The sequence below is a fragment of the Solea solea genome, chromosome 18, assembly GCF_958295425.1.
Source record: "Solea solea chromosome 18, fSolSol10.1, whole genome shotgun sequence".
Classification (NCBI taxonomy): domain Eukaryota; kingdom Metazoa; phylum Chordata; class Actinopteri; order Pleuronectiformes; family Soleidae; genus Solea; species Solea solea.
In genome coordinates, this window is record NC_081151.1 from 5,039,265 (window position 1) to 5,058,380 (window position 19,116).

The 19,116-nt window shown below is 43.9% G+C and overlaps 1 protein-coding gene across 2 annotated transcripts; it reads right to left on the reverse strand.

Annotated features, from left to right (window-relative positions):
- Positions 1-1,211: 1,211 nt before the first annotated feature.
- LOC131445269 (zinc finger protein DPF3-like) lies at positions 1,212-18,961 on the reverse strand. 2 transcript variants are annotated; one of them, XM_058616224.1, is made up of 11 exons: positions 18,863-18,961; positions 11,500-11,660; positions 10,177-10,284; positions 8,280-8,386; positions 7,721-7,816; positions 7,129-7,189; positions 6,783-6,824; positions 6,224-6,364; positions 5,273-5,386; positions 4,387-5,188; positions 1,212-3,246 (listed from the first exon to the last, which is right to left on the reverse strand). In XM_058616224.1, exons 1-10 carry the CDS (start codon positions 18,892-18,894, stop codon positions 5,028-5,030), a joined length of 1,023 nt encoding a protein of 340 aa, XP_058472207.1. In that variant the 5' UTR covers positions 18,895-18,961; the 3' UTR covers positions 1,212-3,246; positions 4,387-5,027. The 2 variants fall into 2 exon arrangements, with proteins under 2 accessions (XP_058472207.1, XP_058472209.1); XM_058616226.1 differs by lacking the exon at positions 6,783-6,824.
- Between the last annotated feature and the right edge of the window lie 155 nt (positions 18,962-19,116).

Genomic DNA, 19,116 nt, shown 5'->3' on the forward strand with positions numbered 1-19,116 from the left:
CTCCACTGCACAACCATGCCACTCGTCTATCTATCCTTTAAAATGCACTGTACAGGTCGTATTAGTAACTATCACGGTTATCATAAACCAGTAACCGCTTCACTATAAGGTAGAGAGAACTCACAATGACACGATACTATACGTACAGAGTGCATTGTCGGTGTAAATTGGCGACGTTTTCATTATCCAAAAAAAAAAAAAAAAAGCACACTTTATTATGATATGGGCACATAACTATGCATGTAACATAATCAGGGGCATTTTTGTGCTTTTAGTTTCTCAATCAGCAAGATGACTACTGGCACACAGTAACACTCGAGCACCTGTTATTTATTCATGGGTACCAAATAATAATAAAAAGCTCTGGGCCTGTCTGTCTGCTGTGTCCTCTGTGTCCACTCTGCGTCCACTCTGCGTCATTAGGAGTCTTGGATTAGAGGAATATTTATCTCTGGCTGATGAGAGCAAAAAAAAAATGATAGGTTATTTGAATTAAACTGGAGGGAGAGTTTTCTATAGAATTTACAGTATCTTAAATTTCAAGTCGAGTGGTTGATGATGCTATACAATTTAATCTGGATTGGGATTTCAGATGAAAGAAATAGCAAGGAAATTGGACGGAAATGTCATTTAAAACCTTAAAGGCCTTAAAAAAGGGTGATTTGTATTATGGGATGTATAGATTCAGCAATTTGACAGATTTATAGATCAATAAGAGATGAAATGTCAGGATAACTTCAGGCTTCTATGGCATCAGTTTTGACATTTTTGACCTCAGCCATCTAAAACATTATGGGATGGATTATGATAGACATTTCCAGAGGATGTGGCTATGGCTCAAAGGGGAAAACAATTTCTTTGGTTTTTAATTTGTCTTTATGTGGATTATTAAACCAGATGAGAAAAGAAAACGCACTCAAAATAAAACCTAAGACTCTAAACTTTACTACTTTGAGATGATAAATAATCTTATTCTTCAGTCAAACTCTGCCGCTCTGGTACAACTTCTACAGACTTACTGTTCATTTCTCAAACACACCGATCAATATGAGCTTTTCCTATTCCTGAGCGACCACTGTTTCCTCTGTGTTTTTCCCCTCCGCGTCTGCTCAGAGTCTAAGGGTCGGTTCCACCGCATCGATCCAGTCGAGACCGTCCTCCGAGACGACCCCGCAGCCCTCTTTGAGAAAAACAGCAAGCGAGCGTCACCGTTCATTCTCTATTTTCTCCTTTATTTTATTCAGAACAATAAAAATAGTTAAACAAAACGAAGACTTCTTCATTCTCTCAATTTCATTTCAACTCGTGTTCATAGCTGAAGATGAGACAAATGCCCAGTCGTGTCCGTTTCATCTCTTCTTGGCTCTGTTCCCTCCCCGATCCTCTCCTCCCCTCCGCTCACCCAACAGGTTTGAAAAGAGAGTACCGGGGCCTATTGCTGTGTCTTTGACGAGGTATACAGGCTATTTAATGATTGGTGACACGTTATTATAAGCACACATCACTGACACTTGCAGTTAAGGGGCTTTTTTTTTGTTCAGAGCTGCGCCAACGCTAAGCCCGTTCGTATACAGTTGGTAACATTGAGCAGGTTATGACTGACGACACAGGTTATTTCTTCTTCTTTTTTTACTTACTTAGCGCGACTTGAGATAAAAAGACACAGCGTTACTGTAGAGACACACACAGACTGGTACAAGAGCAGAAGACAAGATGGTTTGTCCAGAGAGGGCGATAAACTGCGACGTGAAGGCTCCCTGAGGGAAGTGAACAGAGTTGGTTTTGAATGGACAAGCAAAGTCATCACAAACACATCATTTTGTTAATGTTTAGCTTCAAAAACGGAGCAGCTGTCGTTACATTGCAGTGATACTGGATAATTACATGGAAGGACGAGGACTTCTTGCGCAGCATGTGCAACGTATGGACCTAAAAAGGCTTCTTTTTCTTTCTTTTTCTTTCTTACAGTACTTCAAGCACCTTCTAAATGTCACAAACAACCAGGCTCACTAAAGCACTCAGCGGAAATGTCACATAATTTGGATTTCTTTACAGTTTTCACTCCTCTATGAGCAACAACGTGTTTTTTCAGCTGCATCTGAGATGAATATCACTCTCGGTTCAATTTTTTTACTAAAAGGACGTAGATTTGAAAACACGAGTGGGCAGCGAGCGCGACACCGGCTCAAATCAATGGTTGTTTTTCCTTTAAGCGCGAGACTGAAAAAAAAAATCCTTTGCGTGGCCGCCTCCTCACCGACGGAAAACAACGGCATGAATCGCGGCTAAGAGCGGCCGAAACAATCAACAGCGGAGGAAATTAAAAAGATGCCTGAGTAGTTGTGGCTATTGTGCACCTGATCAGGACAGAGGTATCGATACAGTCTGAACAAACCCCAAGAAGTCGTACTAATTCCACTTTGAAAGAGTTTAAAACATAGAAATATTATACAACAGAGAAAAAGATGCAAAAAAAAAAAAGAAAAAAAAAGCACTTAATTACTGCAACCCATGAGAGATGGGCGGGGCATAAAATATATAGCAAAAAAAAAACAAAAAAAACAGACAGAGGGACCGAAGCAGAAAACCTTTGTGTCCATGTCAGTAATAATACAGTAGTCCAGAGGTCTGCAAGTAAGAGGGGCGGGGTTTGAGCACCATCTCTATGGCTAGGGGGGCCGTGTAGGGGAGGGGTCAGAGGGGTCACTGATCCAATCAGGTTGGAGGGGGTCATGGCTGTCAGAGCTGGTTTCCAGTGCAGAGCGGCAGGCTGGCACAGTGATGAGGATAATGACGTCTTAGTGTCACATCGGATCACACAGCAGACACACAGTCACAGAGCAGGAGCGGGAGCAGGAGCGGGGGCAGACTCGAGCACGAGGGCCCCCCCCCGTCCCCGCCCCCAAATGCACCTGACGGGGCATAAAACAAGTCCAAAGGCCCGGCCTTTAGTGTTCCCATAGTTCAGTGGAGCTCCGGCACATTGCAGCGAGGATACGCGACGAAGCTGGATGTAGCCGCATATCAAATGTTCAGAGGGGGATCGATACGCGCCGTCAAGGGAGCGGTTGCTTCAATTAGGCCACGCGTGGCCTGTAGGATAGCTGGACATCTATTCATCCATTTCAGTTATTTCAGGCCCAAGTCAGGAGGGATATGAAGGATAATTAGTTGGTTCGGGTTAAATCCGCTTCTTCACTGGTCACCCCCCCCGCCGCCACTTCCGGGCTGCTGTGCCGAGTCCTTCTGCACCACACAGAACATTAGGGTTAGACTTAATAATAGCATAATTCATTAGCATAAATAATGAGCATAATTAAAACACAATGCTTAGGTTAATATTAATATGCAAACCTGGTGTCAATAAAGTGTCAATAAAAATGGACGTCGTATTCCGGTTTGAAAAGGAAATAGGACAGATGTAATAAAAAGAACTCGAATTGTGGTCTATGGGAATATGAGCCTCATTCTTACTTGGTTTGTGGTAGTTTTATAGTCTCAATCACTCGTTTCAGCTCCTCTTCAATAGAACATTATGTCTATTATCTTTGTGTTAAGAGGAAAATGGACGATAAAGCACAGCATATATGAGAGGACACCAGCGTAATTGACAGCTGGTGTCATCCCATACAGGGTTCCTGCAGTTCAAGGCAAGTTTAAATTTAGAGCTGAAATTACTAAATTAATCGTCAACTATTTTGATAATCGATTAATCTGTTTGAAGCTTTTTATCTTTTCTGATTTCTGATTGTTTCAGCTTCTTAAATGTGAATATTTACTTAATTTCTTTGCTCCAAATAACAAAGAAATCATTTAAACTGAATCGTTTTGTGTTTGTGGACAAATCAAGACATTTGAGAACATCATCATTTCCACGTGGGACAAACACTGATCTAACATTTCATAGACCAAGCGATGACTCGATTAATCGAGAAAATAATTGACAGATTAATCGGTTGTGAAAATAATCGTTAGTTCCCAATCAGAATCAGAATACTTTATTAATCCCCGGGGGGGAATTGTTTTTGTTCCAGATGCTCCGTGCAAAGTGAAATACAAATACAGCATGAGTGGAAACAAGGGCTTAAGATATAGATATAAATAAAACAGTAAAATAGGCAATAAAATGCAATGAAATCAAATAGACAATCTGGAAATATATACAATATACAAATAGTTAACAATGAAATGAGGATGAGTAATTAGCATAGTTTGTTTTAGCTTGTTTGTTTTTATAGAGTCCGATCATCAGAGGGAGGCGTTGTACAGTTTAATTTAACATTTTATGATGTTAACGACAGCGGGATTAGTTCAATTCACCCTTAAAGCACTGAGCTCAGAAGAAGAATACATTATAAATGCTGCTTTTGAAAACACTTTCCTTACCTTTCATTTGTTTAAGTCCTCCTGACTCTGTCTATAATATTTATAGACAAAATGTTTCCAGTGGCCTGTGGTCGTCCTTCCATTGGTTCCTTCATTTCCATACAAGTTTAATCCAAAGTTAGAGCAGAAAAAAAGAGGCCTTCATAGTAATATCCACTACTGATTTAAAAAAAAAAAAAAAAAAAAAAACACGCAGTAGCTCAAGTAAGGTTTAACAGTGACATTCAATCGACCCTCGAATGCATCATTCTTGCCTTCAAAATTTTAAATTGTTCAATTTTCTGATTTGTCCAGTGTTTTTTTTTGCTCCATCTGCTCCAGTGAGGGGGGGGAACAAAAATCCTTCTGTTTTGCATGAAGTCACAAACGCCGAGTCGTCCGCCGCCGCCTTTAACGTTAATATATATATTTATATATAAAAAAGGTTCATAAATTATTCAACAATGTTCAGTAGATAAAATACCACTCGCATTTTTCTGTCCTGAAATTATCACTTTGTGCTTTCCGCAAACAAACAAACAAACAAAATAAAACAAAACAAAAAAAAACATTGGAAAAAAGAAGCAGCAAATGTTGTTTTTTGCCAGAGGTTAATCCATATAAAAAAAACAGTCTCTTGAAATCTAAAAAGGGCTTCCGCTCTATCTGTGTCGACTGGTTATCCCGTTGCCGTTGGCGGCGGGTTCTTCTAGGTCGTCGTCCTCGAAGCCGTGAAAGGTGGACGTGTCGCTTTCCGAGGTGGTGCCGAACAACTCCTCCGCGCCGGTGAAAGCCCCGTCGTCCTTCTCTTCCCGGCGCTCGGCTGGGACACGGGAAACAGTCGGTGAACAGTCGAGTCATGAGCAGAGTATCCACACACACAAAAAACAAAAAACACACAACTCACTTGTGCATCGGCAGCCGGAGCAGGGAGGCCCGGATTTACCCATTTTCTTGTTTGAGCCCTGGCATTTATTACAGTAGTTACTGGGAATGCTGGCCCCACCTGGACCCTTTGAACCTGTGGGGAATTTCCAGAGAAACAACAACATGAGGGCCAGAAAACCTGTTACATGTTTTTGAACTTGTTAGGAGCTGATTCTAAACGTTGCGTCACATTTATGTGCTGCGCGATTGTCGGTCACTTTCTTTTAAAGCGCGGCAATAACGGGATAATAAATCAAACTAACGACTAATTTCAAATCGCTACAACGTCGTTACCGTTACTGAAAATGAGCTCAATGAAGCCAAAAGTAATGATGATTGGCTGAAGTAGAGGCTAAAAAATCCTGGTAAGCCAATCAGAAGCAGAGTTGGACGGGCATTCTAACTTTTCCCTCATTAAGATAAAAAAAGGCAAGAATTATGTATCAAAAGTTCTATTATAGACCTAAAATGATAATATCTGAGCTAATGTGTTAAATCTGATAGGCGTCTGGTCTCACACTGTCCCACAGCAACATTAAAACAGTAAAGATTAGTGGCGGCAATGGTTTCTGTTACTCATTTAGTGCCCGTTTCATTCATTAAACACATTCAATATTGAGTTTTAATATAAATAACTGAACATTTAACTGCGCGACATATTTAAACATCATCACAATTACTTGTAACAATGCAGTAACTCGTGTTGGGAGTAGTCGCTCAAAACAAAAGCCAAAAAAATATCGCATATTTAGTGGAAAAACACGACCCTTTTACAAAACAGCGAAATAAGATACGCAGACGTGTCCATTTCAAGCTTCTTGTACATGACACGACAAGACACGACATGGCGGTTTGTTTGTTTGGTTAAGAAAATCCCGACGCTTTGGTGATGCAACACGATGAGAGGAGGAGGAGGAGGAGGAGCAGTTACGTTTGTGTCTGTCAGTCTGTGGTGCGGAGGGAGACCGGGACGCCACCGTGTTCCTCTCTCCAGCTCGGTCCTCCTGCGCCAGGTGGGAATGGGTGTAGTGGTAGCTTAGTCCCGTGCGGTTCCTGTAGCGCTTTGCACAAACTACAACAAAGAGCAGGAAAGAAGTTCAGTCGCACGTTATCTAGAGAGTTTTTTTTCTCTTTCAGACCACTGGGGTTTAAACGCCTGAATGTTCTTCGTTTTTATTTTATTTGCTGCTCAGGATGAGAGTTTGTTAAAGCATCCGATGAAGGTCAGTATTAAATTTCTGGCTCCAAAAGGGAGGAAAAAAAAAACCCAAACAATAAGTGTTTTCGGATCTGATTGCAATCGTCAGTCAAATAAAAACGAACCCCCCAGACGTAATAACCACGTCTCCATTTCACAGCAGTAAGTGCACTTTAGAGGAAAGTAAGATAATATAGGGGCTGAATCAATAATCACAGTAGTTGCAACACGTCTACACAACAGTCTGTCAAAATAAATGTCATTAAAAAGGAGAGGCAACACGTCAAGGTACCTGCAGTCGAGGACTTTGAGTTCTGCTTTTGTTTGTATCGGTCTGAAAGAGAAGAATTTGTTATTATGTATTAAAAAAATAAATAAATAAATAAAGAAAAGAGTTGAATCCAATCCATGTGCACATATAGGAATAGTTAAGACGACAGAAACGCTCCTCCTGCCTTCTTTCTCTGCTTTTATTAAAAATGATTTTTGCAGATAATGGAAATGAAACTGCTCTCAAATATGTAAAATATTCCCCACAAATGTGTTTGTGTTACAGACACAACATCGAGTGACCTAACCTGAATAATTCATAGTGTTTTGTCTGGTCATAATCAACTCCATATTCTAATATCACTTACTGTCACAGACATATGGCTTATCATCGTCCAGGTCTGTCTTCCTGCGCCCTGAACCCCGACCCTGAGGAAAAACAAAACCAACTCCATTCACTGTTTGCAATAAAACGCGCACATGATTTTAAATAAGGGGATAAACAACGTAAGATGGTCTTGGACTCATTAGAGAGCGCTGGCTGCTGCACAACTCGACTGCTGGAGTCCATTTTGCTTAATTTTCACTTAATTTCGATTGTTATTCTCCACGAGGGGCGACTCGGGTCGTATGTGCCTGCGTTTCTGCATCGAGATGGACAATCTCAACTTTGTGGAACGCGTGCGAGCACATTCGCCACGGGGGCCAAAGAGAGTCAAGTCAAACTGGTCTCTGTTGACTCTGAGATAAACCTCTGCTCATGCAGGAAACGCTCCAGAATCAGTTGGTGAAGGAGAGGGTACATGTGAGGGAACAATCCTTGGTTCTAGTTTTTATTATTATTATAATAATTCTTTTTGTTTTGTTTTGGTTTCTTTGGCGACAACAGGAGAGCGAACCTCCTGTGTGTGTGTGTGTGTGTATCGGTTAAAGATAACAAAAACAACAACGGCCCCTTACTCTGCCTTTGCCCCGGTGTCTCCTCTTGGGAGTGTCCACCTCGTAGTCGTCGTCCTCGTTGAAGGCGTCCTCGGCCGCGTCGGCCTCCAGAACCCTCTGTGTGCGAGAGCGAGCGTTACGGCAGAGATAAAGCGTGACATTCAACAAGCTGCTTCGTTCCTCCTGCACGACGTACTGTGCGCTTGGTGGAATGTGTGATGTGGTGATATGATATGAGGATCACATAACATTTAGACTAAAGTCATTTTCAAGATTTTATTTTACTCTCTTTTGCATATATATATACACACAAAAGTCAGTAAATGGGAAATCAGAGTTGAAGTAGTTCATTTGTACAAACTGCCTCTGAGTGAGACAGCAGTCGGCTAATGAGCCCTGCAGGTCAGCTGGGAAAACTTGGCAGGTTGCCTTGACAACCAGTGCAACACTCAACTATCGGTGCCAGGGCCCCCTCAGCCATTTTGACTGATATCAGTGAACATTTGACAGCATTTGGCTTATCCATTTAGCCAGAGAATCTCACACACACACACACACACACACACACACTGAAACCGACCTGGATCTCCAGCAGACTCTCCTCGTCGTTCTTAGCGTCTCCTCGCAGCAGAGCCTCCAGCGTGGTGCTCTGAGTGGGCAGGGCGTCTTTGGACATGAGGCCGCCGTCTGCACAAAGACGAGAACTCGTCATGACTCATCCCAAACATTATCCAAGTGTTTTTGTTGTTCTTGTTCACTTCATAGAGGAAATGGACCACAGGTGTATGATCAGTGTTCCTCGTCGAAAACTTGTGTTTTTATTTTATTACAGAAAGTGAAAACATGTCATTAGTTTGCCGCGGTTATCGCTTAAAAGGTGGACACATGACGCAGATATCGCCTCCTGCAGCGAGCTGAAGAAGACCGAAGCACACAGTGTAGGAGGCGAGCACGTTGTGCAGACAATGCAGAACAAATAAAAGCTTTCGACAGTCGGTCGGATCCGCAGGTCTTATTCACAAAGTCTCTCCTTGGAGAGCTTCGCGATCATCCAACTGCTCAATGGCTGTTTGAAAAGGAGGACACACTTCAAAGCCCCCCCCCCCTAAATCCAGCTTTCCATCAGCCCTTTATCTCGCACACTGCGCCCACTGGAAAGACTTTAGCAGAATACTGAAGTGTAGAAACAACAGAGGGCTGCATAGGTAAGAGGCGGATAGAAGCAGGAGGCGTGACGAGCAGATAAAAAAAACGGGCCCCCTCCACCATGTGGCAGCAGCCCCTCACTATTGTGTCTGCGCGCGTTGACTTTCAACTCTCCGCGACGAGACAGACCCTCAAACACACACCTCCCCTCCCTCCTAACCCATAGGAGGCTGGGGGGGCTAAAAATAGAGGCAGCAGCAGCAGCCTGCAGCAGGGAGCTGATTCTGCATGCAGCCCCAGTCTCTAGCACACCACGAGTTAGAGAGGCAGCGAGACAGACGGTGGCTGCTCCCCTGTGCCGGCCACCACCTCTGGCCAGCTGCACAACGTGCTCTGTATAAGAGACACCAGGTTAAATTAGGGTGCACGTCCCCAGTGTCTGGCTCAGTGTGTACGATCTAGTGTTGTAGGAGAAGGGAAGGGACAGCAGAGGGTGGGTGGGTTAGTGGGTGGCGGTGGCGTGCCATCTCACTGGAAAACAATAGGTTACAATGGGATGTGTTTGGGGAAACAAAGGCTCGGTTCTATCTCTCCCTCAGTGCTATCACTCCATCTTGCTTTCTTTCCAGGCTATCTTCCTTTGTTATTTGTTCAACTTCCTGCACATTTGTCCTAGCACCGTGAAGACAAAGGAGATTTCAATCAAAACATGAAGGGAAAAAAAAAAATGTTGTCATTGTTCATTAGGACACTGAAACATTCCAATGTGAACGTAAACCACGGAGGGAACTTTTAACTTAGACGAAGGAGACGAGAGAGAGAGCGAGACAAAAGCAATCATCGAGGGAGAAGCAGAAAACAGGACGGAGGGAGCGCAGAGCGATGTGGAGGACTGCAGACGCTCTGAGTGAGCCGTTTCAAGTGGCAACTCGAGAAAGCCAAACTACATCCAATAACGTTTATTAAATACTGTCTGCAGCGGCCGAACTCTGTCTCGCTGCTCCCAGCAGTGGGAAATCTAATTACATGTTCTACTTCTCACAAAACAAGTTTACCAGCCGGGGCCGAACACAGCCACATTTCATCCACGGAAAAAACATGACTGGCAGTCTGTTCCGCTCAGTGTGCGGAGACGGAGTGATATGCTTTTAGTGAGATTATTCCAGATCATCACCAGTAATCACATGAGGAGGAGGTGGGTGGGAGAAGGGGGTAGGATGGGGGTAGGATGGAGGGGTGGGGAGGGTGAGACAGCTTAGCGGGAAGAGAAAGTGAGAGGAGCAGGAAGCGGTGTGCAGGTAGCTTAAGGACAACAGGCGGCAGGGTCTTACCGAGCTGCAGGCCGTAGATGCCCAGAGGAGGATCTGTGGCGTTATGCAGCCGTCTCTTCTTCCTCCAGCAGCGGGCAGGGTATGTGTACATCTGCCCGGCTGAAACCCCTGTGTGAGAAACAACTGTTTTATCCCTTGAAACAAACACTTTTTTTTTATTTTTTTTTCCAGGATGTACAGTTTTGTATTTTACCCAAATACACACATTATTTGTTTTATCTGACCAACAGTCCAATACCACTATTGTATTTCAATGCTGTGAAAACCTCACCATGTCACACAATAATGTCACTTTTAGCTTCAAATAAGTCCACACAGCAGTGTGCATATGGTTAATGAAGCATTACTGTGTAGTATTTCTGAAAAGTTGTGCTTCCCAACCTCAGTTTCCCCTGAGTTACAAAATATCTTCATTCTTTTTTTGTTACATAGCAAATACAAAGCTAAATGCAAATTGGTGAAGTATTTCTTTAACAGTTTACAGATCATAATACATTTTAAGAAATGTTCCCACCCAACATAACATCTTTTTACTCTAGCCTTCCACTAGCTCCTTTTCATTCCACCCTGCGTTGTGTTTTATTTGCATTTTTAGTTTATTTTAAGAGTTAAAACAGGGTTTTAACATATTTTATTCCACCCTGTGTTGTATTTTACTAGTTTATTTTCTTTTTAAATTTTATTTTTCTGAATCACTTTGAGCTGCAATCCTTGTATGAAAGGTGCTATACAAATACAGTTTATTATTACTATTACTTCTACTATTATTATTATCATCCAATCCAATTATTTTTTCCATTATTAGAATGATACTGACACTCGTCCTTTTTTGAGGAAGATTTGAATTGGTAAAAGTCAGGGTTAACTGGTTATGGTTAAAGGAATACTTCACCGATTAGCATTTAGCTTTGTATTACTAGAATAGGGTTAGTATTTTTGAAAAATTGTGCTTCCCAACCTCAGTTTCCCCTGAGTTGAGAAATATCTTCATTCTTTTCTTTATTCGTGTCCACCAGTGACACTTGGTCCTGTTAGCGTAACTGTTAGCAAAGATGGCGGACAATGTTTACATTCTGGGAATGAGGTCCCGCCCCCTTACGAGTGGGTCTAAAAAGTGCAGAATTAGCGTCACAGTGTCACTGGTGGATGTAAGAAAAACAAGAATGAAGATGTTTCTCGACTCAGGGGAAACTGAGGTCGGGAACGAAATTTTTCAAAAATACTACCCCTAGTATTAGGGGTAATATTAGCTAAATGCTAATCGGTGTAGTATTCCTTTAAGATTAGTGATAGATGTGTGTGTGTGTGTGTGTGTTTGCCCACCGGGGCTGCGGTGGTGCCGCTCCATCCAGATGTAGCAGTTGTTCTGGGCCACGCCTGTCTGTGAGTCCAGGAATGGCAGGCGGACGCTGCGCTCCGCACACAGACGGGCATTGTAGCTGCGGCACTGCTCAATGGCGTCCTTATAGAACTGGTCGCCCAACCTGCAGGGGAATAGCGTTAGCGTTAGCGGTCAGTGACACTGACTGATGGCGGCCGACTCGACACCTGTTCACTCACATACGTGGCAGCCGGTTTGACGAGCTCGTCCAGAGCAGACGCGGCGCTCGTGGTACTTTTGACTATTTGCAGAATCGGATTAGACTCTGTGATAAGAGCCTGTTGCTTCACAGGCTACATTTCATTTACATTTAAATAGCGAGCTGAGGCAGCGACGCCATGATGGAATGGCAGATCAATAGAGGCAGATGGCTGCTGCTGCACATCCTTGAGTCTGGTTCTGTCAGGGATTTTGTCTCTCTCCACTGATGCCGAGTGCTTGCTCATTGTGTGAATTGTTGGGTTTCTGTGCTCTCGGTGATGTTGTCTATGTACAGTGCCTTGAGATAGTGTGTGTTGTGATTCGGAGCTATACAAATAAAACCAAGACAAGATGTTACCCATATAAAATGGGAGTAATCCTTCTCCATCCTGTAAGTATCAAACTGATGACTAAAGCCCCTTCTCCACCTACGGTACCAGCTCACCTCGGCTCGATACGGCACGGCACGGTTTAGGTTCCACTACAAAATAGTAACGGTAATTGCTGGAGGTAAACTCACATTTTTTAGGATTTTTAAGTCTTTTTAACTGAGCTACAGTTCGGCATTGTTTGGCTTGATTCTTGATTCTGGCGAGGGCCGGTACTAAAAAAGTACCAGGTACTATCGCTAGTGGAAACACAACTTCACCAGGCCGTGCCGAGCCGGTGGAAACATGCCATAACACTCTGTCCTCTTTCTAGCATCGTTGGGGAGAATGGAGAATGAAAGAGAAAGAGAAAATGCAACCCAGTGCATTTCCCAGTGCTGCTCCCTCTCCTAAGGTCAGTCGTGTTCATTACCTGTGTGGCCTCTTTGTCAGGTCGGACTGCAGATGAGTTAGACTATCATCACAACGCTGGAAATAATCACTCCTGTGACCAGCAGAGACTCTCCCACTTTAGTTCCACTTTTCTTGGTGCCACTGAGATTTTGGCAGTCCCTCAGGGTGTCAAGAGTTAATATTCAGAGTGAAATGGGGGGGGAGGATATTTAACATTCAATCGCTGCCACACGCCTTGTATGGTAATTAGCCTACTTAATTAATCTCAGCAGAGTGTCTAGCACAAGGGCAGGTTCTAATTTGCCTTATACATCAAATACGGGGGTAAATGCTGCGACTTTGTGGTAAGGTGCGTCGCTCACGTGTGTATGTGTGTGTGTGTGTGTGTGTGTGATTCTGACAGAGGCAGACGAGAGCAAATGCGATGGAAGTGACTGGTTCTTCAAGTGTGAGCATCTCCACACATGTAAAAATTAAGTTCCACCACATGTTCTGCATTACAACATTAGGACGACAGCCATTTTGAAGTGAAACTAATGAGCTGCGGGCTGCAAGTCAAGCTTGGAATCTTAAACTAGAGGTGGGGGAGGTGGAGGCGGTGGAGGAGGTGAGAGGCTGATTTGTCAGCGTCTTCCAGATCCTGCTCTCTCTCTCTCCCTCTCTGACTCTCTTTACCAATATCCCCTCTACAAGACAACATCCAGCAGATGAACAGCCGTGTTAGGAATGCTGTCCCGCACAAAGCCCAGACAAAGCCACAGTGTGCGAGGTGTCCTGGGAAAGGGAGGCTTCGTGTCCGTGTGACTGAGAAGAGCAAACAGTCACAGGTACAGAGCGAGCGCAGGGAGGGGTGTATATAGAGGAGGAGGAGGACGACGAGCTGAAGTGAAAAATAAAAACAGCAAGACAGGAGGGGGGTTCACAGGGCTAGACAGCCAGAACTGAGGTTAAGAGGCACAGAGCAGATTATGACTCGCAACTATGGGACTTTTCGCTTCAGCGTGTCCCTGTCATACTGAGATGTTGGCTTTACTGTAGTTTATAATCATATCACTACTTCCCTCTACCTTATAAAGACGTCATACAGTGTCATAAAGCGGAGAGGGACTTTCTCAGGGTCTAAGACGTGCAAAGTTTCACAAGAGCAATAACACAGCGGTTCAATCAAAACTGATTTTGACTTGAGGGTTTTTTTTTTTCTTAAAAAACACAAAAAATGCCTGTCAAACTAACCAGTCTGCCCCGGTGTCATTCCTCGTCATCGACACACATTAGCGCCACTGGGATGCAACCGTGTGACGTACGGTATCAGCTTACTAACGGCAGAGAGGTCGTCCCTGAAGCCTGCTACATGAGCGCGCTCGTCACAGAGAGCAAAGACACTCGTGAGATCACTCCAGTTGTGATGCGACACAGGCCGCTCTCATCAGTCTCAAGTTAAAAGTGCAAGGGGTGAGGCGGGGTGCGACAACACACACACACACACACACACACACACACGCGCGCGCGCTCGCCATCAGAGCATCCACTGCCCCGAGCAGCAGGTGTGGTGGATTAGCTGAGGGGTGGAGTCATGTAAGATACACTGTATATCACACATACACTATCTCTGCAGGTACAACTTTTCTTTGTTTTTCCACTGTGTCCTACGACTTACAGTAAATGCATCGTTTGGTTTGTTGTAAACATCCCTCACAGATTTACAGACTTCAACTTTGACCTGCCATACTTGCAATAGTTTTCCCTGTCAGATGAAGGCCTTTTACTAACATGTTGACAACGTCCACATTCAGTTTCTCTCATAAACAGAGCAGTTTCCAACCTCTCGTGACCCCAGCCGTGAGCTGTAACCCGTAACCCTGTCCAAAATGATAGTTAGTTATTAGTTTTGATCTGGATTCTTCTAATAACCCCCACTTTCCGATATTTTCTATTCCCGTCTTTCTCCAGCATCTGAAATGTTGCGTCACTCCCTCTCCTCTCATTCGTATCTAAAAACCCTGCCATTCACCCTGTGACCCCGGTGTTTGTTTGTTTACGGACAGTGTAATATATGAGAAACAAGATTATTTGGTCACAGAATAATTCTTTTGAATGCACAACGTGTAATAATCTCTCCATTAAAACAACAACAAAACACAGAGTTGTCATGTTGTCACTGCACTTAGCTTCTCACAGTTAAAGGAATACTTCACCGATTAGCATTTACCTCATTATTACTAGGTGATATGTGGCCAGTGCTAACACTGAATAAATCAATTTCTGGTTTAAACAACGTTTGCTCACCTATGATCCAAACGTGTGACGCCTAGAAATCCTTCATCTGGTTAAAACATACAATTAACATCAAGATGAAACATGAGAACGTGGTCATAAAACTGGATTTAATCCAACTGAATCTAATTATAGCCGTTTCTGGTGGACGACAAGCAGAAACAGATATGAGGCTTTTGACAGGGGGACCAATGTAACGCGACGGACACAAATGAAATAAAGATTAAAGACCTTAGTGTGTAACTCTGATTTAACACCGTTTTCATGTTTTTCAGGGAATAAAGAACACGTTAGTATGTGCCCCCTCATCCTCAGTATCTTCCAGTTGAGTAAATAAAGCGAGTGTGTGCATGAGTCAGGAGTAAAATGCAAATCTTGCTGGCCACAAGATTTGCCTTTTACTCCCGACTCTGGGGCCTCCGTTATCAGCGTGCTGCTGTCAACGGTCCCTCACGTCACATGCTTCGGCCGTAACGCGAGCATGTGTCAACACTTGTTTTGCATCTCTAATGGCAAACTTTATTTTGCAGGAGAGCGACTCAAAGGGGAAGTGATGTGGAGCCACGAGAAGAAGAGGAAAAAACAACAACTTTAACAGAGCTTTCAAGATACGTGATTTATTTTTGGTTTTTTACCCCTTCTCAAGAGCATGTAAGGACAATCCACAAACATGACTTCAGCCTCAGCAGTTCTGTTCAGGGGGTATTTCAAATGTGCAGGTGCACTGCTGTTTTACAGGAAGCTACAGCAACCACATAAAAAGAGAGGGGGAGGAAGAGGAGGAGGTCACGCAGAGCGACTGCATCGTCACAACCACCTCTCATTACACCAATCAGAAGCGCACAGTCTGGGTGGGAGTGAGCAGATCGTACACCTCCACACTCAAGTGCAAGTAAAAAAGCACCCTGACTCACTCGAAGTCGACTCAACTCCTCGACGAACAAACCGATGTGTCAAACCTGTAGAGAACTCCAGCGGTGGCTGAAATTTTAATGAGCGGCTTTATTAATTAAATATCCCCAGACTTCCATTTTAATCAGCAGATCTGCAGATTACCCATCCTCCCGCGCTCAGACAAGGTGACGGACTCCACACAGATGTGCACAAACCTGCACACGGACTGCAGCTCCATGTGCTGCCACATCTCCACAACAACACACACACACACACACAAAAGGAAAATCAGTCCAGTGTTTTTAATTTCCCTTAAGTGACTCGAGTTAATATGAAAAAAAAGGTCAAACTGGTCCACGGGAGCGACATCCAATTAGTGTCAAGTGTGTATAATTAAAATCTGACAAACTTGTGAAATGAAGTCAGAAACCCGAGACACAGGCTAATTATAGCGGACGGCAACACTTCATTAAGCACAGCTTATAGCGGGGAGACAATTCACATCAGAATGCTAAAACGTCTCCGAGATGAAACGGCAGCTTGACAGCAGACGGAGCTCGTTGGGACAAAAGGAGGAGGGAAAGGAGAGTCCAACGAGGTAATAATATAAAATGTGCGTTCCAATAATTGCAATGAAAAAGTGCACGACTTACATACAAAAGGCAGCAGAGCAGAAACAGAACTGCACTCTTTTAACATGAACATGGAACACTTAAAAACATGAGCCGCTTCACTGAGCTGTGCTTATGCCAGCAGAGGGAGGCCGAGATTTCATCCAGCGACTCCCCGGTGGCTTAAAAAGGAGAGAACGCATGAGAGCACGCGCTCGCTAAACATCATGTGTTCATACAGATTGAGGCGATATTGTTTTGTTTAGCAAGCAACCTTTTCCACAGAATCACGCAATGACTGTGCAGGTGGAGGTGGAGGAGGAGGAGGAGGAGGAGGAAAGTGGGGGGTGTCTTGCTAAAGGCCACTTTGGCAGGACACGCAGCCTCCGTGATTGTTCACTCATCTGCAAAAAGCAACTATTATTTGTTTAAAAAATAAAAAGGTGTAAGATTTAAACGGTTTTATCTAACGGTGAGAGTGCAGAATGTAACAAACGGAAGAATCCTCCATTTACCCTTCGCTTCCTCAAGCGTGTCAGGGAATTACAGTGGCCTAAGCATGTCCTTCTTCCTTGTTTGCAGAGCAAGCTTCCGCTTCAAAACACACAAGATGGTGGCCTCTGCAAAGCAAGACCCTCCTCTTAAGTACATATAAAAGGCTGTTTTTCTAAGGCCACCAAAAGCAAACATAAACATAACAAATAGTGATAACACATACTGTCCCATTTCTTATCCATTTATCTAGTTTTTTTTTATTATTGTTTGTATACTTGCACTACACTACACTGCACTAGGGCTGAACGATTCTGAACAAATATAATTAATTGTGATTATTTTGACAGGAATTGCAATTGCGATATGCTTCGCGATCTCAGTGAGAATTTTCACATCGTTATTATCGTTTTAATTTGAAAAACTGTGTGATATTGGTGCAGATGTGTGAGAAACCAAGATGTTCTCTTCCGTCCGTAGAATAAGTGTTGTATAGATCGAGACAATAATTAATCAACGATGATATTTTGACACACTTTGGCTTTAAAAAAAACAAATTGAAAATTGCAGTAGGCCATATTGTGATTTCGATAAAATTCCGATTAATTGCTCAGCCCTAAATAAAAGGATCTGGTTTTCTATAGAGAGAAGAGGAGAAGAGCGTTTGACAGATTAAAACACAAAACCCACTGTCAGAAAACCAATGTCAAGACTATTTACAACGTATCAATACAGCACTTCAAAGAGTCAATACAGTAGCTTGCCGTGAAATATCGTGCTATTTCAGTGTATCGATATTTCCTCACAGTGGGTGATAACAACAAGACTAGTTGATGAGATGCAAGGGTGCAGCGTATTGTTGTGTGTGGTCCGGTCCACGGAGGTGCCAGTGTACCTCTGTGGAGGAGCAGATGGTTCTCCTGCTCATGCCTAACACTTCCTCTCAGTCGGAGCATCTCACTGACAGATGGGCCCAGGATCCTGGTCCAAGCTAATCTCCAGCACTCCTCCACTTAAAGGCACAGCGGAGCGCCTACTCTACTCTACTCTACTCTTCCTTCCTTCCACAGGAGCCACCATCATCATCACCATCACCATCATCATCACCACCACCAGCACAGGCTGATTGCCTCCTGCTGCTGTTGTCACGTCCAACCTGGACGCATGCGTTTGCAGACATGCTCAATTCTGGTCTGGATTTCGTGCAGAACAGAAAGGAGGGCAGGGTGGGGGTGTGTGTGTGTGTGTAGGGTGGGGGGAACTGGCTGTGTCTAACTTACAGTGACATGGTCTACCAGTGGAATTGGTGAAACAATACAGAACAAAGGAGAAATTGGGAGAGAGAAAGGGGAGGGGGGGGGAGACAAAAAAAGGTGAAGCATTTCCTTTCAAGTTGGGGGACAGGAGTGAGCGCTGCACGGCCCCAATTCGAGCACAGAGTGTCAGTCTATTTCCAACAGTCGACTCAAATTGCTGACACTTTGGTCGATTTCGCCAGCAAGCATGCAAATACAAAATGCCTCCTCCCTTCGCTTCACCGGGTCCTCCTCACCACGTCTGCGTAAGCAGGAGCCAAAGTTGACATGTCGACAATTCACACCAACTACAAGCGACTTTCGGAATGTCACACGATATGTCCGCCACTGTGTCCGGTCGGACACGGGCGAGAAAATGGGCTTTTTTTTCTTTTTTATTATTCGGCGCGGCGCAGGGGCACGCGCTGTCGACAGTTTCCAAATAAATTTCCAGCCACAGGGAAGACGACACTCCGCCGTGTTGAGTGCAAAACCCGTGCGGAAGCTCCCGCCTTGTCGTCAAAATGTCAGGCGGCCGAAAGCACATGTTTAAGACTAAATGACAAAACCGTGCGGGATAAAAAAAGAAGTGTACGAGGCTACTTTGACATGCAAGAAGTACACAAAATACATCTGGACAGCTTCATGCGTCGTGTGCACACGACAGGAAATCACATGCACGAGCAGCCAGTCGCAATGTGCGACTTGGCAACAAAGTAATCACACACAATTTCCTAAATGTCTTAAATTACTTACGCTTTTAGTGGATTCTGAATGACAGCCGCCATTTTGCCACAATGTAACGCAATATCGGCGTCTTGCAGTTCTGAGGGAAACCTAGGGAGATGGACCAATCACAGCTCAGGGCGAAATCCGGGGCCAATGGGGGCGCAGCACAGCCGGACAGGGCGTGGCCTGATGGGGGTAAACTGTCAAAATTATTTTAAAGGGTTTTCCCTTGTATTTAAATTGTGCAGAGCAAAATAACAGCACTTTTTTTTAAAGAGACT